This window comes from Hemitrygon akajei, chromosome 30 (assembly GCF_048418815.1).
Source record: "Hemitrygon akajei chromosome 30, sHemAka1.3, whole genome shotgun sequence".
Classification (NCBI taxonomy): Eukaryota; Metazoa; Chordata; class Chondrichthyes; order Myliobatiformes; family Dasyatidae; genus Hemitrygon; species Hemitrygon akajei.
Genome location: NC_133153.1, coordinates 28,057,633 through 28,082,670, shown reverse-complemented (window position 1 = coordinate 28,082,670; position 25,038 = coordinate 28,057,633). Strand labels below are relative to the sequence as shown.

At 41.5% G+C, this 25,038-nt stretch overlaps 1 protein-coding gene across 4 annotated transcripts in view; it reads right to left on the bottom strand.

The window, feature by feature from the left end:
- agbl1 (AGBL carboxypeptidase 1) overlaps positions 1 to 25,038 on the bottom strand; it is a 249,996-nt gene that overhangs the window by 207,277 nt on the left and 17,681 nt on the right. For all 4 annotated transcript variants that reach the window (XM_073033207.1, XM_073033206.1, XM_073033209.1 and 1 more), the window contains 7 exons: positions 24,226 to 24,357; positions 19,483 to 19,576; positions 10,532 to 10,569; positions 8,166 to 8,374; positions 6,458 to 6,632; positions 4,755 to 4,828; positions 1,871 to 1,987 (listed from right to left, as the gene is read on the bottom strand). In XM_073033207.1, the coding sequence (XP_072889308.1) occupies positions 1,871 to 1,987; positions 4,755 to 4,828; positions 6,458 to 6,632; positions 8,166 to 8,374; positions 10,532 to 10,569; positions 19,483 to 19,576; positions 24,226 to 24,357 (839 nt within the window). The remainder of the gene's footprint in view (positions 1 to 1,870; positions 1,988 to 4,754; positions 4,829 to 6,457; positions 6,633 to 8,165; positions 8,375 to 10,531; positions 10,570 to 19,482; positions 19,577 to 24,225; positions 24,358 to 25,038) is intronic.

Genomic DNA, 25,038 nt, shown 5'->3' with positions numbered 1-25,038 from the left:
TCAAAAGCTGTGAGTGAATTGGAACATAATCAGGGAGTTTAAGAGAATTAAATACAACAGGGAGATGAGGAGGAATTTCTTTAGCCAGGGAGTTTTGAGTCTGTGGAATTCATTGCCACGGGTTGCTGTGGAGGGCAACTTTACGTATATTTAATGCAGAGGCTGACAGATTCTTGATTTGTCAGGGCATGAAGGGATTGGGGGTGAGGTGGGTGGGGGAAAGGCAGGAGATTGGAGCTGAGGGAAAAATGGATCAGGCATGAAGGAATGGGGGAGCAGGCTGGAAGGGCCAAATGGACTAATTCTGCTCCTATACCTCATGGTCCACAACAGCCGAATTTTATGATATTTTGCACCCTCCCCACCCGAATAAGTTAAAACACCTAAATTATTCTGTTTAATGAATACAATACTTTAAATTAGTATCATTTTGTGTGCACATTTAGAGCAATTTCCTCCCTGGCTCACCTCCTGCTTCTGGATAGGTGCAATTGTGGAGGCTACCAATTAAATTCAACACTGCTGTTAAAAAAAATTGACATTTTAATTGTGTGTTTTAATGGTGGCAATCTCAAGAAGCAATTAAGTACAATGGTTTGGAGAATGAAAAGGAATTAAAAGAAAATAACAAAGAAAGGCAAGCCATCCAAAGCAAAGTAGGGGCTTGCAAAGACAAGCCAGAAAGTTTGTGAAATAGTGAGTGAGGACGGACACCTGGACTGATCACATTAGCACAGTAAATGTAGAAGGAAAATGACAAGTTCATCACAACTTTGAAGAAATTTTGTGACATTGAATGAAGTTCAATGAAGTTCCTGGGAATTGAAAGTCAGTACTTCATATAAAAGAATGCATTAGCATAGCTGTTGGAGTGGAGGCCATCAATGCTGATATTGGTGTAAGGTAAAATATTAGAGGACATTCTGAAGGATGGCATAATGAGTTTGATACAGAAACATTTATCAATCCTGGACAGTCAAAATGGTTCTATGCAAGGGGGTAATTTCTATTAAATTCAATAGATTACTTGAAGAAAAATACTGATTAAGTTGACAAGCAAAATATGACGTTCATGTCTTTTGGGTTTCAGCCATGCAGGAATTCGGTGTGTCGGCTATTAAAACAAACAATGCATTTAACTGTAGGTTTCGATGTACATGTGATAAATAAATCTGTAATCTGAATCTGAATACAAGTCAGTGATAATAAATCCATTTCTGAATGGGCAATAAATCGTGTCCTTGGACATAATAATTACGTCTCAGGAATATTTTTTTATAAATCAAGTCAAGTCAAGTTTATTGTCATTTAACTATATGCATGTATACCATCAAACAAGACTACATTTCTCCAGACCAGGTGTGAAGCACAGTAAGACACATATAACACCCAATAACTTAGGAAAGTAAGAATAAAATCAGTTAAATAATAGTCTGTTATATTATTATGTCTGTGTATACGTCCTTTTTCAGAGTACCATGTTCAGTTGTGAGCATAAGAAGTGGATTGCAAGGCAATAAAAAGCAATTTGATGGACTCACTTCATTGAGTAGCAACGTTTGTGTTCAAACACTAATACAAAGCTAATATTGTCAGAGTTTCAAACTTCAAGGTTTTATGATGTTGCCAAGAATAGATAATGACTCTAGGGTTGGGCACATCCTACCTGGGGTCCACGGACTCCTCGGATAATGGTAGGGGTCCATGGCATAAAAAGGTTAGGAACACCTGCTCTAGTTGGAAACTAAAGCTTCTCCCATTTAGACTTCCAAACCACTAAAATCTCCAATCATTAAGAGCATGAAATATTTAATAACATGATTTAACATAGATAGCAATAACTGAGTACTAGAAAACTCTATAAACTCACCCGAAAATACTCATAAAGTTCTGGGCAAAGCCTTTGGTACTGTTTCAACTCCTCCACAGGTCTGTCAAGTTCAGAACTTGGCTTCAGTCTGGATAGATCTGTCTCCAGATCATCTTCCTTAAATAAATGGAAACAATTTCAGGATCTCACTTCACACTTGCACTTAAATAATACCCCATTAGACTGAGATATCTCTAAGTGCATCCTGTAATTTTTCAGCACTGTTCTGGATGTGAACACCGGAAGCTGCTGAGTCTCAGACATCGCAGAAGCCATGAGATGAATAATTATTGAGATTTTACTTAAGGCTAGAACTTGCTACTCATTTTCAAGTAATGATGTGGGCTATTTAACAGACACTATGCCCAGTGGATGACTCATTTAGTCTCATCTGAAGGCTAACACTTGCAATGGTGTTTGGCACCTACCATTCTTAGTTTTAAAAAATGGGTCTCAATGTTCTCAACTGATTTCAACCACGTGGCATTGCCCCATCTAATCTTAGTGTTCTCTCCAAAGAGTCATAACACTAAGGGAAGAAGATCTTTCTTTTCTCCATCTAAAATGGTGTCTCTTTATTCCAAAACGATGACCCTAATTCTAGTCAGTCCCCTAGGGAAACATTCTCTCAGAGACCACTCCCTGAGAATCTCTTAAGATTACTTCTTATTAGTCTAAATTCCAATGAGTATAAGGCTAAACTGCTTAAATACTTCCTCACAATCTTGTGAGTCGCTGCTCTGCCTCCAGTACAAGTATATCCCTCCTTAGAGTCCAAAATAGTACGTTATATTCTGGAATTCATTCTCACCAGTGTTCTGCAAGGTTGCTTCACAACTCTCGGTATTTTTATTCACTGCAACATTTTTATTCCTTCACAACATTCCTAATTATCCATTGCATTTGCCAATGTTTTGTTTTAAATGCAAAGTCTCCCAAATCCCCTTTGTTCCACAATATTTTGGAGTCTCAGCCTATTTAAATAATAGTTTGCTTTTACATTCTTCCTTCCAAAGTGAGTACCCTCACCCTCTCTCACCCCATCCATACTCCATCTACCAACTTGCCTGTACTTCTTTGCCAACTCTATGCTCCTCACAATCGGTTGAACTCTTGGCTTTGTATCATTAGTACACGTCTCTATAGTACACTCAGTTCCTTTATCCAAAGTCATTAATATAGACTGTAAATAGCTGATCCTTGTGGGACTTCACTCGCTACTGACTGTCAATCCAAAACAACCCACTGTTTCCAATTATCTATCCGTGTCAATATATCATTCCAACCCTGAACACTATCAGCTTGTGCAGGAACATTTTAAAAAGGTGAACTTTTTAAATGAGGGGAGGGTTAAGGGGAGGGGGGAGGGTTAATATCACTTTTCTTACCATTTCATTATTACATTTATTCTTGTAATTTCTAAAATTCAATAAATAAATAATATTTTTTAAAAAAGGTGAACTTTATCTGTCGTATGTACATCGGAATGTATAGTGAAACGTCTACGTCAACGGCCAACACAGTCCAAGGCCATGCGTGGGGCAGCCTGCAAGTGTTGTCATACTTCTTCTGCTGACATAGTGTGCCCGCACTAACCTGCACACCTTTGGAAAGTGGGAGGAAACCCGTGCTGTCACAGGGAGAGCATACAAACCCCTTATTGACAGTGGCGGGATTGAACTCAGTTCACTGGCACTGTAATAACACTACGGTGACCGTATGCTGCTGTGCTACTCCTAGTGATAACTGGAAAACATCACATTCTGCATCTACTGGCTCCAACAACATTTAAAAGACTTTTGTACATGTACATGGATAGGAAAGATTTAAAGGGATATGATCCAGACAGGGCCAAATAGCTTGGAGGGGGAAACTTGGTTAGTATGGATAGGTTGGCCCAAATGGCCTACTTCCATACTGTATTACTCTACACAGTAATAAGGGGTGTTTTGGGGTTTACAGGGAGGGGTAGCACCTCTGATGCAGGGGCTTGTAGTGTCCATTCTAGGACAGCTAACTCCCCTTGGATACTCAGCTCTCACCTGTGGCTTTAAGGAGCTGTTTGCATGCGACAGTGGCCACAGCCTGGTACTCCACTTCAGCGGGTGGGCTAAACCAGGTGAGGGTAGCTGGCAGCCTCATACCCCAGTGAGACAGGGACACGCCCGTCCTAGCACGCGAAGTCAACTCTGGCGCACTGGGTGGATGAGATCTACAGTGAGATGCAACAGCTAGGAAGGAGGTACTGCGATGCTACATGGAGAGCAAAGGGCACGACAAGGCACAGAAGACGTCATGGTCACCCACGGCAACCAAGGAAGAGCCCAGTTTGTGATGCGTGCTTGTGCCACTGGACCTGGACTTGGGGCTGAGCGAGTACAATGGCTTTTCCACTTTAAAAACTCGCCCACGCAGGTTTGCTGTCATTGACAGACATGATGGGTAACCAGCATTACTCCATAGCTAAAATAATTATTTAGAATCTCTTCCATTTCTCTTTAGTCCCCTTCCTTTATGAGGTGCAACTTGACTGGCCTGTACATGTCCTTCCTCCCCAAGAAAATTTTCTAATTCCTCAGGGATATGACACCCTCCCAACAATATCAACACTCCAGCCACATATTCACCTGCTTCATATTTCAGCAGAGCAGAAATTACTACCTTTGAGGTCATGACCTCTTTCCTACCACCTCAATCTCTGCATGCAGGACTTTATCCTTCTACCAATGTTGCAGACACCAGTATGGATGGACCACAAGCCCTGGCTGCAGATTTCTCACCATGTAAGCCATTCAGCAGAGCCAGAGGGAGACATGAAGGAATGTAAAAGCTATTTGAAATAGCAGACCATTTTTATAGACTTTATAACTTCATATTTCCTTACTTCTTCACTGCTGCCAGGTTCTTCAATCTCATCTTCATCATCCTGTTCGTCATTTTCTTTAGCTGCGACAAACTCTGTAAAACCACAGATCTTTCAGTCCCATACAAGCACTTATCTCCACAAGTCATGCAGAGCTTTTTGGGAATCTTAACATTTTTTCTGACAGTGATTTGATATTTCATAGCCACGGGGCCCCAGGCTTATGCGAATCCCATCATTCCAGGTAAATCTGAGCAACCAGTTCATTGGATCTGGAAGATAAAGTGGGCCCCACACAAAAGAACTGGACCTCCCTAACATGTGGCACTATTACAGACCAGCTCATTGCTTCATTTATAGCGTAGGGCGAAATTAATACCTTTCAGCTTAAAGGCAGACACTTGCTATACAGAACTACGCCATGAAATCTCCAAACAGAGATCAGAAATTCAGTCGATGACACTTCACCATTCAACCTGCAGAATCCAGAGGCCAAGCACAGCTTCCTGGCACCATGGCGATTTATTTGCTCTTTTCCTCAGTGTCCGAGTACACGGTCTCCTCAAACCCAATCCATGACAACTTTGCTGAGTACTGGTATGCAGTTCACAAGTGTGATCCCAATAACTCAACACGTTAATTCTTCCCATTCTCTCTGTCCATGGCCATAATGCTCGACGGAAAGGCCATCAATGAGGCACGTCAAGCTTCCTTCCTGTCCCACAGTCTCATTTCATAATCAGTAACTCTTGAAACCTTCCATTCAGTAGATGTTGGGAATGTATCTGCTGTGCTAATTCCACTTCATCCAGATCCAGTCTTTGCTCCTTCCTGTATCCCATTTACACACCCTGTTTGCCTTGTCCCATCACCCCTTCTCTCAGATTTTTATAGAACTATTTGTACTCAGGGTGAGAATTTAACCAACAAGCTCACCACTTATTGTCCGAACCTAATTGTCTCTTTTGTCTGCAGCTGAGAGAGTGAATAGTTTAAAGTTCCTCGGTATACACATCACCAATGATTCCATCTGGACTGTACACACTGGCTTTGTGGCAAAAAAAACCACAACAGCGTCTCTTCCACCTCAGGCAAATGAAGAAGTTCAGCATAGGCCCCCAAATCCCCAAGACCTTCTAGAGGGGCACCATTGAGAGCATCCTGACTGGCTGTATCACCGCCTGGTACAGGAACTGCACCAACCTTGATCGCTTGGCACTGCAGAGATTGGTACGGACAGCCAGCACATCTGTGGATGTGAACTTCCCTCCACTGAGGACATTTACAGCAGCAGGTGCAGAAAGAAGGCCTGGAAAAATCATCGGGGACACCAGTCATCCCAACCATAAACTGTTTCAGCTGCTTCCGTCTGGCAAACGGTACCTCAGCATTAAAACCAGGACCAACAGGCTACAAGACAGCTTCTTTCTACAAGCCATTTGACTTTTAAATTCACTAATTTGTAGCCAGTTAAGCTGGTAGCTCAAAACCAAGCCAAGTCATAATCTTAGTACTAGCAGAAATAATTACTGTCCATCAGTCCCACACAACTATTAGTATCAGTCATGTCCAGCTACGCTACCCTAGAATACATGGGCAATGATGGTAAACTAAAGCAGTTGTGCAACATGAAAGAGCCAATTTTCTATTTGCTTCCCCCCCCCCCCCCGCCCCAACTTTCTGTATAAAGCAGAAGAAATTCAGGTAAGTCTGTGAGGTCTCACCTCTGAGAGTATCACTGGGACCCTCTGGCTCCTGGGAGTGGGCTGCATTTGGTAAGGCAAATGAATAGCAGCTTCGAAGTGAGAGTAAAGGCAAATGTTGTTTTGGATAGCACTTGCGCATAATTTGTGTAGCCATCTTTATGACAGGGAGTAGGTCTGGGCTAGAGCTACAAGCCTAGAGAAGGAAGAAAACAGTTTAGTGTCTGCAGTTGCTCCTCAGACTCTCAAGTCAATGCATTATTTTACATTGATCACCTTGCTTAGAACTTCCCTTTCATCTCTGATTGTTGGAAACAGCTTGGACATTTTCCTTCTACGCTCCAACATGCTTTCAACTTCATTCAGACCTAAACGTTCACTGTCAGCAGTTTTCACATCAAGCGTACAACTTGAAGACTTGCAAAAGCCGATCAACAGATTAAAAAGATAAAAAGCCAGCACAGGACTCCCGGGGGATTCAGTGATAGATAGGGTCGATTGCACAGAGGGAAGTACTGGCAAAGGTGTAAGCTTTTGTCAAGAGTCCTCCCATGAAGCTGGAAGTGAACCAGCTCCATCCACCATTATTTTCCATATATTGACACTAAAGATTGCGAAAGGGAGACCATAAACCCATTGACATTGGAGTAGAATGAGGTCATTTAGCCTGTCATTTTCTCTGCCATTCCATCATGGCTGATTTATTATCCCTCTCAATCCCATTGTCTTGCCTTCTCGCCCATAACCATTGACACCTTTAATAATTAAGAATATATCAACCTCTGTTTTAAGTATACCTAATGACTTGGCCTCCCCAGTCATCTGTTCAATTAATTCCACAGATCTGCCACCCTCTGGCTAAAGAAATTTCTCCGAATCTCTGTTCTAAAGGGACAGAGGATGTGTCCCCTGGTCCTACAATCCCCCACCATCGGAGGCATCCTCTCCGCAACCACTCTATCCCAACCTGTCAGTATTCGATAGGTTTCAATGAGGTCCTGCTCTTTCTTCTAATCTCCAGTGAGGAACTCCCTGAATCCAATTCTTGATGTGTCAGCCTGTGAAGCACTGTGCAGGAACCAAAAAATAAACATTCCCCTGCAGTAACCAAATGACCAACAGCCAATGGGCTCATCAAAATTTAACCTGCAGGCCTATCAGCATCTTATCACTGAGTGGCAGTGTGACTACACAAGTGGAATCATTCCTCTGTTTCTACAGCCTTCCTGTGACTAAGTTTCATTTCTAATTTTTTTTATCCATTTGGAGTTAATCGAAGTGACAAGAAGCCTCTTCTGACCCCGATTCCTTCTTCCTTCCCCCCACCCCCTTCTTCAGTTCTTGCCTGTACTTCTCATCCAAGGTTCCCAGTTCATGCATGTGGCTTCTTCCCCACCAATTCCCATGTGGGGAGATTTCACTGTATCACAGACCTCTGACCCTCCCTTACCCCACATATCACCTCCTTCCAGTACACACTCTGTCATGGAAATAGTCCTAACATGTTCATGCTGGTGTTTATGATTCATTCACATCTTCATCTAACACCTTGAATAACTCTTGCTATTCTTCCCTCCCTCACTGCTTAGCCAGCTGACACCTGAACCACATCTTCGCTGTTCTCTTTAACTCCCCCCACAATGCTGGGCAAGCAAGAAGCCTGGATTTAAACAATAGCATACCAGGCACTGTAGTTTGGTGCTATTTTCCTAGGTGTGAAGAAACTTACCTGTGAGGCTTTAAGCAAGACCCTCATCCCATCGGCTTCTAGAAAAGCTTTCTTCCCCTTCTGGAGGTTGGTGATGTTTTTGATGCACTTGAGCAGGGCTGCCTGGATCGCAATGTACTTGATTTTTGTGTCTCTCTGATGCCAGTCCTCATATAGTTTCAAGAGCCTGTGGATGTACCCATTGTCCACAGCTTGTCTGCTATTCCATTCTGAAATAGATGGTTAATAAAATGCTATCAAACCATCTACAACTACTGGACCTGCAGAGTGAGTAATTTATCATGAACATGTCTTCTTCATCCAATTAATGGACAACAGTGTCGCCCTGTGGAATACTGGTGTAGCTACACCTCAGACCTCATAACAGTTTTTACTATTTGTACTATTGTAATATGAACATCACTGTCTCTCACAATGCAACAGTACAACAACCTTAAGACTCACCATAAAACAGCTCACATTTCTGCTCAAGTACCAACAATCTTTAGATTTTCCTCAGTTGACTGAAAACTCATCATGTGAACTGATTTGTGACCAATCAAAAGCAACATTTTTTACTAAACTCAAGAGATTCCCCAGTTGCTGGAGATCCAAAGCAACACACACAAAACGCTGGAGGAACTCAGCAGGTCAGGCAGCATCCGTGGAAATGAATAAACAGTCGGCGTTTCAGTCTCACGTCCTGAATAAGGGTCTTGGCCTGAAACGTCGACTGTTTATTCAGTTCCTGACCTGCTGAGTTCCTCCAGCATATTGTGTGCTTTGCTTGACATTTCTTTTACTGGTAGTATGCCTGCAATTAGATAGAAGAGCAAAAATAACATCAGGTCTTAATTTGTATGTGTAGCTTGAGAATGAACATCTGCATAATCACAGACACAAAGAAAGAAGATTGGAGGGAGAAAAATTGATTGAAAGTACAGCTGGAATAGCAATCAGGTGCATGGTGTCAGGAAATTCAAAGCACGGATACTTGACGGTGATATTAGTAGTGCAGTCACAGAATTGATGAGGAAGATTTGAAGCAAAAAAAAAGAGGGAATTAAGGGCTATGGAGAAAAGGCAGGGTGGTGGATTTTAGTCAATAATCAGGTCAGCCATGGTCTTATAGTATGACAGAGCAAGCCAAAACACCGAAACACCATAAGAATACGGAATCATAAGAAATCATAAGAAAGAGTAGAATTTGGCCATTTCGACCATCAAGTCTGCTCTGCTATTTCATCATGGCTGATAAATTTTCCTTCTCAGCTCCAATCTCCTGCCTTCTCCCCATATCCTTTCATGCCCTGACCAATCAATAATCTATCATCCTCTGCCTTAAGTTTATGTAAAGGCTTGGCTTCCATAGCCACCCATGGCAATGAATTCTACAGATCCACCATTCTCCGGCAAAAAAAATTCCTCCTAATCTCCATTCCAAAAGGACGCCCCTCTAATCTGAGACTGTGTCCTCTGGTCCTGGACTCTCGCACCTGATGCACCATCAATAACTCACGCCGAGACTTAGGAAGTGAGATATCGGCTTTTATTGACTGAAGAACAACACTACATCCTGGGGAAAATGAGGGAGAGCAGCAGGCCACAGTCGCCTTTATACAGGGGTCTGTGGGAGGAGCCACAGGGGTAGTCAGCAGGGTCTTGGGAGGAGCCACAGGAGCAGTCAGACAGGTATATCTAGTTCACCACATTCACCACAGCACCATAGGAAACACCCTCTCCACATCTACTCTATAGAGGCCTTTTAATATTCGATAGGTTTCAATGAGGTCACTGCTCATTCTGAATTCCAGTAAATACAGGCCCAGATCCTTCACTCTTCATATGACAAGGCTTGAGAGGCCAGAGGGCCAACTCTTGCTCTTATTTCTTATGTATCAAAGTGAAGAGGTTAGAAAAGAACTTTGTCAGATTTCAGCATGTCCCAAGTTACTTTCCAACTAATTATTTACCTGTACATTGGGTATTGATCTAACTGAAGTGTGCAAAAACCACACTTCGAGTGAGTTAATTGCAAAGGTGCAGCCTTAAAGCAGAACAATTAATAGCACAGATATGAAGGGAAATGTGGGATTAGAAGTGAGATTTCCGGTGCAGTAGAGCTGTAGATGGAAAGAGATATTCAAAAGAAATGTAAAACTTAAAATAATTTTAGCATAACAATAGACAGCATAGACAATAGACAATAATTAATAGCTTTATTGCTTTCATTTTAAATTAATTTGGTTTGTCCTACATAGATTGGAAGAAGGAACACTTCAGATAAATACAGGTTCACAGCATAAAACAGATGATTGCAGATTTTAAATCAATTTACTAAATGTTTTATAAAAGTATAATGAAACGTGAAATGAATAAAAACTTACTCGATTTCAGTAAGGCTGAAAGAGCTTCTGTGGCAGCTCTGAAATTAGAATTTATATTTTATTCAGCATGCAGTCTCCAATATATAAATGCATTCCAAATATATACCATCTGCCTTTTGAAAAAAAATCCAGTCACAATTCAGACATTTGAGTATAAGCTTTTAAACCTTCAATTAAAAGATAGAGGTATTAATCAGATCCATTAATGTGCCTAAACCCAGATTCAAAAGAGATTCCCCTGATCGTGTTTATCTTATCTTTCTGTTGTACAACAAGCTCTCTCCAAATGAAACAGACAGCTTAATCCAGAACAGTTGTGACAAAATGTCACTGAACTGGAATGTTAACTCTGTTCCTGCCTCCAAGAGGGCTGTCTGATGTGCTGACTTTTTCTAGCAACACCACCTGAGACAAAACTACTTCCAGAGGCTTCTGACCACTACCTCACTACTTTTTTTTAAAATTTAACTGTTTTGTATATATATTTACAGTAATTCAATTTTTTTCTCTCTATTGTCATGTATTGTATTATACTGCTGCTGCAACATTAACAGATTTCATGACATATGCCAATATTAAACCTAATTCTGATGCTAATCTCTCCTCACTGTTACCGTCAACCCTCTGATATCTCCACACTTGGCTCATCCTTGGCTCTTGTCCTTCCATTGATGACAGCTTCCAAAATCAAACGTTCCAAATGTCCTTCCTAAAAATTCTTTGCCATAAGTCTGCAACCTGAGGCATCTTCCTTCCCTTTGTTCCACGATCCACTATCCTCGCCTAACAGAGTCAATCTTCTTCCCACCTTTGTCACTTCCACCTATCACCTCCCAGCTTCTTAGACTATTCCCGGTTTCCTCCCTTGCTCACCTTCCTGCCATCCCCTTATCTGGATCCACCTATTACCTGCCAGTTCTTGCTCCATCCCTTCCCTCCACCTTATTGTACTGGCTATCTCCCTTCTTGCTTTCAGGACCAGATGAAGGGTCCCAACCCAAACATTGACTATCCATTTCCCTCCAGAGATGCTGCCTGACCCAGTGAGTTCCTCCAGCACCTTTTTGTTGAGCCTCAGATATTAACTGTTTCTCTTTCCACAGATGCGGCTGAACTTGCTAAGTATTTCCAGCCGTTTTTGGTTTTGTTTCAGGTTTCCTACACCTGCAGTTTGTTTTTTCTCATTCTTTAAGCTTTGGTCACTCCTGCTAATATCTCCTCGGCGTGAAGTATTGTTCACTACCCTGTTTGCCTCAGCTTTGGATGATGTTAATATTTTAAAGACATTACATCAAAGGTTCCCAATCTTTTTACACCATGGATGCCTACCATTAACCGAGGAGTCCATGGACCCCAGGCTGAGAACCCCTGCACTATATAAACACAAGATGTTCTTTTTATCTTAAACATTTACCACTTGTGAAGTCGTGCTAGACCTGCTAAGGTCCTGAAATGAAAACTTTCCAACAGAAAAATGTTCTTGTGATCTGTGTTACTATCCTGTGCACAGTTTGTTGCTAAAAGGAAGACCCAAACTCCGATGACAGGACAAACAGAGACATTTTTGTTACATTTGTTATACCCTGCAAGAAAGTGAATTTCAGGGTAGTATACGGGGATGTGTTCTGTATGTACTTTGATACCAAGTTTACTTTGAATTTTGATTTCCTTCCATGGGAATAAAAAGTGTTATCCAGGGTGCCATGGCCAAAATGTATCAATGATACAGCTTAAGATTATCTCTTTACTTCTGCCTGTTGAAGTATTTTGGGCAAATTGTCTGAATGTTTCTTATGTTAGAACAATCGCCATGCTTCAGGAACATCTCTCTAGCTTTTTGGAACACGGGCGTTTTGTTTATTTAACTTCCAGAGGTGGAAAGGCGCTATGGGCAGGCAAGTTTCCCTTTAACTTGTCTCCATCTGCATGCCACCTTCTAACGATAACTTCTCCCAGTCCCACTCAATGTATAGGTTTCAGAAGGACCGCCTCATGTTTCAAGCTGAGGTGAGTCAGTGGCCAAACTCTGCTCATCAAGGCCAGTCTCTGCACAGATCCCCTCACTGTTCCACGATGGAGCTGGCCAAGCTTACAACCTTCTACAGCTTTTTCTGATCCTGTGTATGGGCCCATCAGATTTCTGAATGGTCCATGAACCCATGAAAAATAAAGAAATAAACAAATCACTGTAAATATATTAAAAAATATATATATAAAGAACATAAGGAATAGGTGCAGGAGTCGGCCATCTGGCCTGTCAAGCCTACTCCGCCACTCAGTAAGATCTGGCCATGGACTCATCTCCACCTACCTGCCTTTTCTCCATAACTCTTAATTAAATAGATTAAAGCAGTGCAAAAATAGAAATAATATATATTTTAAAAAAGTGAAATACTCTTCATGGGTTCAATGTCCATTTAGAAATCATGTGGCAGAGGGGAAGAAGCTGTTCCTGAATTGTTGAGTGTGCACCTTTAGGCTTCTGTACCTTCTTCCTGATGGTAACAGTGAGAAGAGGGTATTCCCTGGGTGATGGGGGTCCTTAATAAGGGACATTGTCTTTTTGAGGCACCACTCCTTGAAGATGTCATGGATATTACAGCAGCCAGTACCTAAGATGGAGCTGACTAATTTTACAACTTCCTGCAGCTTCTTTCGGTCATGTTCAGTAGCCCACCTACCACCCCCCCATCCCCAATACCAGACCTTGATGCAGCCTGTCATAATGGTCTTCACGGTATCTATAGAGTTTGAGTGTTTTAGGTGAAAAACCATATCTCTTCAAATTCCTAATGAAATGTAGCTTCTGTCTACCCTATTTTATAGCTGCATCACTATGTTGAGACTAGGTAATATCCTTAGAGATATTGACACCCAGGAACTTGAAATTGCTCACTCACTCCACTTCTGATCCCTCTAAGAGGATTGGTTCATGTTCCCTCGTCTTACCCTTCCTGAAGTCCACAATCAGCTTTTTCATCTTAATGACATTGAGTGCAAGGCTGTTGCAGTGGCACCACTCAACTACCCGGTATATCTCCTGTACGCCCTCTAGCCTCCATCTGAGACTCTACCAACAATGGTTGTATCATCAGCAAATTTATAGATGGTATTTGAGCTATGCCTTGCCACGCAGTCATGGGTATACAGAGAGTAGAGCAGTGGGCTAAGCACACACCCCTGAGGTATGTCAGTGTTGATCATCAGTGAGGAAGCGGTATTATCACCAATCCACACAGATTCTTGTCTTCTGGTTAGGAAGCTGAGGATCCATTTGCAGCGAAAGGTACAGAGGCACAGGTTCTGTAGTTCATCGATCAGGACTACATCGATCAGTGTTAAACGCTGAGCCAGAGTCAGTGAACAGCATCCTGTCATAGGTGCTTGTATTGTCCAGGTGATCTAAGGTTGTGTGAAGAGCCATTGAGATTGCATCTGCCTTAGACCCATTGTGACGATAGGCAAATTGCAGTGGGTCCAGGTCCTTGCTGGTTCATTCTAACCATGACAATCCTCTCAAATAATTCCATTACCGTAGATGTGAGTGCTATTGGAAGACAGTCACTAATGCAGCTCTCACTACCCTTCTTAGGCACTGGTATATTTGCTGCCTTTTTGAAGCAGGCGGAAACTTCCGACCATAGCAGTGAGAGGTTGAAAATGTTCTTGAATACTCCAGTCAGTTGGTTGGCACAAGTTTTCAGAGCCTTACCAGGTACTCCATCAGGGCCTGCTGCCTTGCAAGCGTTCACCCTCCTTAAAGACAGCCTACATTGGCCTCCAAGACAGGGATCACAGGGTCACCGAGTGCAGCAGGTGCACCGAGTGCAACTTCACTGCTGTAGTTATATTCTCTCTTTCAGTGCAGGCATAGAAGGTGCTGAGTTTATCTGGTATCACTGCCATTTATGCGAGTGGGTTTCACTTTGTAGGAAGTAACGTCCTGCAAACCCTGCCAGAGTTGACGTGCATCGGATGTTGCCTCCAACCTCACTCAGAATTGGTTCTTCACTCTTGCAATAGCCCTTCAGAAGTCATACCTGGTTTTCTTGTACAGAGTTGTGACACCAGACTTAAATGCCACAAAGCTCCTGGTTCACCCATGGCTTTTGGTTTGAGAATGTACAGGAAGTTTTTGTAGGCACCCACTCATCCACACAGGTTTTAATGAAGTCGTTAACAACTGCAGCATTTTCATCTAGATTCAAAGATGAATCCCTGGATACAGTCCAGTCCACCAATTCAAAGCAGTCCTGTTAATCACTCCTGTGCTTCCCTTGTCCATACCTTCTTGGTCCTCACTACTATCGCTACAGTCTTCAGCCGCTGCCTGTACTCAGGGAGTAGAAATACAGCCAGGTGATCAGACTTTCTGAAGCGTGGGTGGAATAGCACAGTAGGCATTCTTGAATGAATGAATGAAATTTTATTTCGGTCAGTACAAACATAACAAAAAGCATCATTTTCAACAATGATTTTGTAACGATGATTTCATAAGACAAATTTAAATAATAAAAATCTTTAAAACAGACCAAAAGGGTGTAGGCTGAAGCAACAGCTTATTACGCCTACCCCTCTTACTTATCCAAAAACATATTTGATGTCAATGATCACATCAAAACAAAAAATTTCATAATCTTTTAACACAAAATCCAATTCCAAGTATCATTTATTTACATTACTCCCATTCATTTTAAATCATGTATTTTTATATTTGTTCATTAAATTATTCTTGATGGTGGTGTAACAGTGGTCCAGTGTGTTGTTTCCTCTGGTATTACAAGTGATTAATTGATGATAATTATTTAGTGACTTTTTCAAGCTGGTTTGGTTTAAATCCCCCAAAATGATGGTGAAGGCATCAGGGTGTACTCTTTCGTGCATGTGATCACATTGCTCAGATCATCTAGAGCCTGGATGATGTTGGCCTGAGGTGGAATGTGCACTGTTACCAAAATTATCCTTGAAATCTCCCGCAGCAGGTAGAATGGACAACACTTCATGATGAGATATTCCTTCCAGGCCTGGTGAGCGGAATTGGGACGTCACTGATACATTTGTGCACCAAGAGGAGTTGCTCATGAGGCATGCACCTCCACCTCTGCTTCTGAGAGACTCGACAGTCCTGCCCTGACGGTGTATAGTCAATCCCTCAATCTGAATCGCTGTGCCCGCTACGAAAGGGGTTAACCAGGATTCTGTGAAACAAAGGACGCAAGCGGTCCTAATGTCCCTTCGGTACAGCACCGTAACTCTGAGATCATCGGCCTTATTGACGAGAGACTGTACGTTTTCCGGCAGGATAGTTGGTTTTGGGAGTCAAAAACCCTGTTTTCTTCAACACACCTGTATCCCTGACCGGCAGCCATGTTTCCTACACGGAATCCGGCAAGAAGTATGGCCACGATCGGCACTGTTTCCCTCAGCTTTAAGCTGCAATAGTTTGTTCAATCGCATTGAGACGCCTTTATTAACTGTACAGATCTTGGAAGCAGTTGTGATTCTCAGCTGTATCAGGCTGGAACAGCAATATTTAATCATATTCATTTGGCTGTGCTGCACTAGAGCGCCATCTTCAAGGCCCCCTGGAAGTACTGTAAGTATAATGTACATTATCGTATATATATTTTCTTGTTGTAATTTATGGTATATTTTATCTATTGCATTCTACTGCTGCCACAAAGTAACAAATTTGACATCGTGGATCAGTGATAGTAACCCTGATTCCCATTCAGTCCTAGCTTACAACTAGGTGTGCGGCTGAAGGCGGACAATGGGACAAAGGTGGGAACAACTGCATCGCTGCCCGCTGCAAGTTCTGGCCTCTGGACGCAGCTCAGCAACCGTGGCGAAAACATCACAGGCAGAGAGCGGGAAGCGCCTCTAATGCAAGAATTTGGACTTCAGACATATCAGGCACCAACCTCAGCTTCCAGGATCAAATTCCTTGGCATTTGAGATCAGCAGCAACCACTTCACGAATGAGTTCGGGGCCCAAAGTGACCAATACCTATTTACTATAGGTCGGTCACAGTACAGTATTTATAGGACAGAGGCAGTTTGTTTGACAAGCACCTCCTTGCTTAACTGAGTCTATATTTACATTACTAATCTTGTAGCATTCCAAAGCAGGAGATGAGGAGACCCTTAGCAGTGACTGGTTTTGCCTTGTAGAGTCCTATATCTTTCACCTAATTATTTATTTCCTTGTCTTTGGTGTTACTATTCCTCTCAGCAAAGCAGAAGGCCGGCAGAAACCCGCATCAGTATGTGATCAGAGGGATCCGGTTATAACCTCTGGGTCAAATACCAATCATTAATGCTGTTATAAAAGCAGGTCCAACTGCTGGTATTTGAATGCCTAATACCCTGGCTGAAGAACAAAAATGTCTCGTTGAGCAAAGCCAAAGGAAGGAGAGTTCACTAATCAAATACCTTAATACTTTTTCTTCATTTTTAATTAAATTAATCCGCTTCATTTTTGAACTCTTTAGTACAGCACTGGTGTAACATTCATTCAGCAAAAGTCTAGCGGGAATTACTGACCAAGTATTGACTTGTTTATATTTATCAGTGGCCCCTACGTAGGTAAGAACAAAACAGACAGATAGCAACAGGTGACCAGGAATGGGTGTGCATCTGCATGCTCTCCCTGAACTCAAAATGGCGGATCTGGCACGAGCAGGTGTGCAATGTTCCTTGAAAATTTATGTATGGAGAGTGTACTCCATCTTCAAACTTCATTCTCTGTGAAATGATTCTCAGCCCACGATAATAGAGACTGCCTGCATCAAAACTTACGCAGATAACCTCCACAAGATCCCATCATCACTTACAATACAATTCATACCAACCAACACTTAACGAGTTAGAAAATGTTCTCTGTAAAGCCTTCCATCTGCAACATTTTCTTTGCTTTCGAAATTTCAAATGCCCAGCATAAGACTTGGAATAAAATAAACTAAAAAAGATGCCAGAATAACATTTTTTAAAAATATACAGCTTCTATGTCTTAATTGTGCCCTGTATTAAACCTTGAGAAATCAATCTTTCTCATACAGGATTTGTTATAGATTTTGCCTTAATGATTAGGGAAAGCTTTTATTCAAAATGAGAATACATCACAGAATTAATAGCTCCTCACAAATGCATCAGCAGAACAGCATCCAGCTGCTTCAATTCATCCAAGTATTGTGAAGTTGGCAGGAAATTAGAAATTAAATTCTTGTCCAGAATGCCATTCTCAGACAGCAGCTCTACAAGTGTTATATAGCAGTGTCAGCTCATTGAAGCCAGTGGAATGTATTTGAGAAGCAGACAACAACTCACTGGCATTGTGGCATAGCTTGTTCAGTGTTATTTCTCAGAATGAATTTCTGGACTGCGTGTGGCCTTATTTAAAACAAGCAATTCCTCAGGCAATAACTGCCATTGGCAAAAATTAGGATTGTTTGTTATAACGTGACATTTAAAGAAAACTAATTGATTTTAAAAAGAAAATTAATTTACAACTAGTTTTCTTTTATAAAATCACATAATAAACATCTAATCTATTGAAATAAAATAGATTCAGTCACTCACACTACCTCAACTTTTGATCTTTAAGGACTTTTTTATGATAGAAATTGAATATGTGAATAAAATTTTCACATGTTAAGTAGTGATTCCTTCTTTCGGAGAATTTCTTTTCATTAAATTAATTAGAAAATCACCAACGTAGCATTCAGAGATCTACTTTCTATCTCATATTTGGAAAGTGCATTTAATTTGGAAGTGGTGGATGCAGGCTTGATTGCAATGTTTAAGAGAAGTTTGGTAGGGGACCTCGATGGGAGAGTTATTCAGGGCTATGGTCCAGGTGTGGGTCAATGGGACGACAGAATAACAGTTCGGTAGAAACTAGATGGGCATGGTTCTGTGCTGTAGTGTTCATTGACTCTAATTCACTAATTTTTACCGTAGCCTAAAGAAAATGGAGCACATATTGAGAGATACCAAACACAAAATGGATTTGCAAAATCTGGACAACAATTTAGTACTTCATTCAGCAAATATTTATGTTGTGCAATTTCACCTCACATAACTACAGATGAAGGTGTCAGGTTGGAGAAAAAAAACCAGATCCTCCAAGAGTGACTATTATAAACTAATTAGTAACTTGTCAATTATATGTGATTAAGTATTAGCTTGCTAAGAACTAACTTGCTTATTAAAACAAGGGAGATTATTCAGCCCTTAAGGCACATTTTAGTTCCCGGTGTAGTATTGCTATCAGTTCCAATCCTGCTCTTATTTCCCTCTAAGCCTGTAACTTAATCTGTGTCAGGTGCCCATCAATTCCCCACTTAATTTACATTAGCCAATTAACCTTCTGACATGTTTTTGGAATGTGAGCGGAATCTGGAGCACTCGGAGGACACCCACACTGTCACAAGTAGAGTATTGGAAATTCTACATAGTAAACATTAGAAGTCAAGATTGAACTCAGGTCTCCAACGGGCTGTAAGACAGCAACAATAAAAGTTGCACCACTAGTGTGGCATATAAACTAGTAAGTAATATAAACTAATAAATGTCAATTAAAATCCAGGTGAACTGGTGGATTTGAAAGAGAGTTACTTGATTTGTGGGCGTCTGTGAGGAGTACGAATTTCAGGTTGTATACTGTTTACATTCTCCAATATTAATTGAACCTTTGAGATAAAAAGGTTAAAAAAAAACAAGATGTTCAAACATAAAGCACCTCAGCTAGCTTCCATAAAAACTACTGTCACGTCTGATCCTAGAGTCAGAGTTTGCCTCGAGCATAACAAAAAGACATTGACGCAAAGGAATATTTTTATTAACACAATGCATTAACTGAAAAGAAAACCATTCATCCAAGCAGAGAGATTGCCTCAAGGCTGATTGGTCCCTAAAGAGCAGCATAAGTGGCAGGTCTCATTCCTTACCTAATAGCCTTTGTTTTCCGAGTCGTGTATGGGGAAAGCAGGTTAAGCACGAATCTTATGATTCCACTTTTACCCATCGCAGCACCAACCGTAACTGTAAAGACATGAATTATATTAGTCGTACAAACAAAAATCTGATAAAGCCAGAAATTCCTGGAAATACACAATGGGTCAGGCAGCATCTGTGAAAAGAGAAACTGAGCTAATGTTTCAAATCAAAAACCCTTTGTCTGAACTGGGAAACATAGAAAGCAAGTTAGTTTTAAATTCCATCGAGTTTGGGAAGGAATGGATAGGGCGGGGAATAGTTCCTTTGTTGTACCAATCTCTAACCACCCTCAATGTGTGTAGGCCTCCATTAGTCTTGATAGACCATGGATTTCCAGGGTGCAAGCCAGGGCAACGAAGGGCATTAGGACCCATACAGCTTGGCACCAGTGTCATCGCAGAGCAATGTGTGGTTAAGTGTACTGTTCAAGGACACACACGCAGCCTCAGCCAAAGCTCGAACTAGCGACCTTCAGATAACTAGATGAACGCCTTAACCATTTGGCCACGCGCCAACTCCCCACCCTCAATAACCTATCGACCAAAATACTTCATCAGCAACAATCTTGCCTGCCCTATCACAAACATGAGAAATTCTGCAGATGCTAGAAATCCAGAGCAACACACACAAAATGCTGGAGGAACTCAGCAAGTCAGGCAGTGTCTATGGACATGAATAAACAGTTGACATTTCAGGCCTACACCCTTCTTCAGGACTTCAGGACCCTATCAGAGATATTCCTTTTGTCCTATCCTCCTATCCCCCATCCCCTCCACAACTTAAAACTAATTTGGTTCCTTTCTTTTCCAGTTCTGATGAAGAGTCTTCAATCTGAATAGACGATGCTACATGTCTTTGTAACTAATATAAACTAAAAAGTAAATTGTCAAGTATACAGTATGTAGGTAAATACTAATGGTCAATTAACATAAGAACTTACTTACTTCAGCAAGGGAGATTATTTGGCCCTTAGGGCCCACATGAGTTCCCAGGCAGCATTGCCATTAGTTTTATTAGGGATGCATTCTGGGACCTGTGCTCCTTGTGATTTTTATAAAAGACTTTGGCAAGGAAATAGAAGGCTGGGTTAGTAAGTTTGCAAACAAGGCAAAGGTGGTGTTGTGGATAGTGTAGAATGTCCTTGTAGGTTACAATAAGTTATAGGCAGGAAAAGAGCTGGGAGGAGAAATGGCAGATGGAGTTTAATGCAGTATGTTGATGATACACTTAGGAAGATCAAATTTGAATGCAGACTACGAGACCAATGGCAGGGTTTATCAGTGTGGAGGAACTGAGGAACCTTGGGGTCCAAGTCCATAATCCCTCAAAGTTACCACGCAAGTCGTTAGAGTGGTTAAGAAGGCATGTGGCGTGTTGGCCTTCATTAGTCAAGGAAGAGTTCAAAAGCTGCAAGGTTATTTTGCAGCTTTAAAAACCTCAGATAGACCACATCTAGAGTATTGTGTTCATTATAAGAAGTATGTGGAAGCTTTAGAGAGGGTGCAGAGGAGATATACCAGGATGCTGCCTGGATTACAGAGAATATCTTATGAGGAAAGATTGAGTGAGCTCGAGCTCTTCTTTTAGGAGTGAAGGAGGATGAAAGGCTCCTTGATTGAGATGTATTAGATTATGAGAGGGATAGGTAGAGTGGACAGCCAGTGCCTTTTGTGAAGGGCAGTAATGACCAATATCAGAGGACATCAGTCAGTTTTCCATTCACTGAGTAAAAAAAACAAGATAGAGACATTTCTTAGATAGGTATGTGGGTGTAGGGAAAATGGAGGGTTAGGAGCTGCATAAGACAGAATGGTTTCATGGATTGTGGAATAGTTTTATATCACATCATGGACCGAAGTGCCCGTACTATGCTGTTTAGCTCTATGTTCATTCTACAGATGTTCACCCAAATGTTTCCAGAATTTTCCATTTACAAGTCATTTTTTCCAAGAATTTGCAGTTCTTCTTTGGATTTTCATCTTAAATTGCAACAATGCCATATCCCGTACATCAATTTACCAGTGCTCTGGACAGGCGAGCAAGGCAGTTCAGTATCTGAATAGCCTGGAATTTCTACTCACAGTCAGAAACAAACACAGGTAAAGTCAGTTGAAAGAGGAATTTGACATTCAGTCCATTAGTTCCGCACTAGGTAGTTCAGAAACTGAGCTCCTTAGTGTAATTTCTTTTTACTAGTGATTTGGGTTATTATTACTTGGTTAAAATATTGTGGCAGTTAAAAGTTGCAGCAGGTGAGGTCACAGAAGAATGAAGAGTAACCAATCTTGCTTCTTTGTTAAGGAAGGCAATAGGGATAATCAGGAGAATTATAGACCAGAGAGCCTTATATCTGTGGCAGGGAAATAACTGAAGAAGATTCTCAGGGATAGGACTTAATCAGCATGAATCTATTAGAATAGCCATCATGGCTTTGTATAGGAGTGCATCTTGTCTCACAAATTTGACCTTTGGAGAGGGTGCAGAAGAGGCTCACCAGGATGTGGTCTAGGTTGGAGAGAATTGAGCTATAAGGGGACAAATTGCTTTCTCTGTAGTGTCAGAGGCAGAGTTGTTACCTGATAGAAAGTTATAAAATTAAGAAATTCATGACAGGGCAGATAATCAAAGATATTTTTTCCCAAGGTGGAAATGCCAAATAATAGAAAACATGGGTTTCAGATGAGAGGAATAAAGTTTAAAGGGGATTTGTGAGGTATAAATGTAAGAGATTCTGCAGATGCTGGAAATCCAAAGCAACGCACACAAAATGCTGGAGGAGCTCAGCAGGTCTGGCAGCGTCTATGAAAATGAATAACCTGTCACTGTTTCAGGCTGAGATCTTTCTTCTGGACTGAGAAGGAAGGGGGAGGACACCAGAATAAAAAGGTGGGAAGCAGGGAAGGAGGATAGCAGGAAGATGATAGGTGAAACTAGGCGGGTGGGTAAGGTCAAGGGCTGGAGAAGAAAATCTGATAGGAGAGAAGTGTGAAGGAAGAGGGGACCCAGGGGAAAATGATAGGTGAGAAGAGGTAAAAGGCCAGAGTGGGGAATAGTCTTTGCTAAGCGTTCCCTGGAGTATTACAATTTAGGGTTCAGTCATTTCCCTTACAACTTCTCTAGATCAGACAGGTAATGAAGGTCAAACCACGGGCCTCCAATATGTGCATCAAAATGCTTCCTAATCATTGCTGTTTCTACCACCTCCCCTGCAGAGCATTTCTGGCATCTGTCACTCTGTGTGTCAACAAAAAAACAACAAGGGTTTCAATGCATTGACCGCTGCTACTGAAAGGGGAAGCAGTTAGGTTCTACGTAAACAAGGGTAATCTGTGCTGAGATAAGGACTTCAAAGAAAACTTGGAGGAGGCATCAGGTGAGGGGTTGTTTGTCACCAGAGTAGTGATGTACTTTAGATGATAAAGAAAAGCAGAATTGCACAGAAAAGAACAGAGAGTTAAATGGTGATTATTTATCAGTGAAATAAGGGAATGGGAAAAATGAGAAAATGTAAGACCATAGGATATAGAAACTATTTGACCCACTGAGTCCACTCCACCATTCAATCATGGCTGATTTATGATCCCTCCCAACCCCATCCTCCCTGTAACCTTTGATGTCCTGACTAATCAAGAACCTATCAACTTTTGCTTTAAATATACCCAATGTTCGAAATTCAAAGTACAATCTATAATTAAAATTATTTATTAATTTTTTACATGTCACCGCATACAACCCTGAGATTTTTTTTCCTATGGCAGCGAATGTATAGAATAGTAAAAGGATAAAGGTAAGGTCAACCAGAAGACAACAAACAGTGCAAATGCAAATATAAATAAACAGCAATAAATAACAAGAACATGAAATAACAAGACAAAGCGGCCTTAAATTGAGATCATTGCTTGTGGGAACATCTCAATGAGTGTAATTGTCCTCTTTTGTTCAAGTTCCTGATAGCTGAGGGTAGTAACTGTTCTTGAACCTGGTGATGTGAGTCCTGAGGCACTTGTACCTTCTACCTGGTGGCAGCAGCAAGAAAAGGGCATGGCCTGGGTGGTGAGGATCCTTGATGATGGATGCTGCTTTCCTGTGACAGCATTTCATGTCAACGTGCTGAGCTGGTGGGAGGGCTTTACCCACGATGTACTGAGTTGAATCCATTACCTTTTGTAAGACTTTCTGTTCAAAAGGAATTCATGTTCCCATACCAGGCCATGATACAGACAAGCAATACACCTATGTTCACAGTAAAGGAGCTTTATCTAAATATGCAGAGCATTCACAACATGATAAATGAATTAATGATAAAAATCTAAATAAATTGATTTGATTCCATAGATATTGTGAAAGCATCAACTGGCAAGACCAGAACTCATTAGCAGCCATTGCAATGCCAGATCTGAAAGTCAAACACTTATAAGTCTGGAGTCACATATATCAGAGTGGAAAATTTCCTTCTCAGGTGAACTATCAATAATTTGGGGGGTCGTTTTTTTTTTGTTTCTTTTGCTTCTAACTACCAATAAAAGATCCCAGACACTTAATTCAGTCCCCAGTTGAATTTGAAAGAGTAGACCAGACCCCAGAAAGTTAGCCCACTAACCTCATCACTAAATCATCACAGCCCTATATGCTGTAAGCGACATCAATAAAATCCCACAAAATCATGTGAAGGTTTCATTGTCAGTGCCACTTACCACTGGAAGCACAGATCTTGATAGTCCACAAACAGGGAGTGACAAACTTGGCTCGGGGTAGGCTGCACTTCATCAAGTTCAAGATCTCATTTAAGGCTCCAACTTCTTGAGCTTTGTGTCCAAACGTCTGATCTGCAACAAAATATCAGTTTTGCTTTAAAAAAGCTCAAATTCCAGTGAAAACAAGTTGCGTTTGCACCTACTGTGGAAAACGAATCTGGGACACACTTTCAGTGCGTCGATAGCATGCCGGACGAGTGTATACCCAAGCAGCTTTTTGGGGAACTCTCTGCTGGAAGATGCTCACATGGAGGGCAGAAGAAACGTTACAAAGACACCCTAAAGGCCTCCCTGAAGTCGCCTGACATAGACATGACCTCCTGGGAAACCCTGGCACAAAAATCGGCCTACCTGGCGCAGTCTCATCCACCACGGCGGTCAAGCTTACAAAGCAAGGCACACTGCCAAAGCACAACATAAGCACCAGCTGCGCAAATCCAGAGCCACCAGCGCCACAACTGCAGTGCCTGCACATGTCTGCCCAACATGTGACAGGATACTCTGTGCCCGAACTGGCCTGACCAATCATCTTCAGACACACCGCATCCAGTCTCAGAGTGACTAATGGCGTCGAGCTCTTCATCGACGACGACAATGGACCAACAACAGTATTGCTCCCTGCCTCTCTTGCACCATCAATTGATTGTAGTCCATTGGGGTGGTGATGTTTTTCTCCACATTCCTATACACTTACCAGAGCTCATTTTTTTATATAATAACTTATTTTCAAAGAGAGACAGAAGTAGGAAAAGG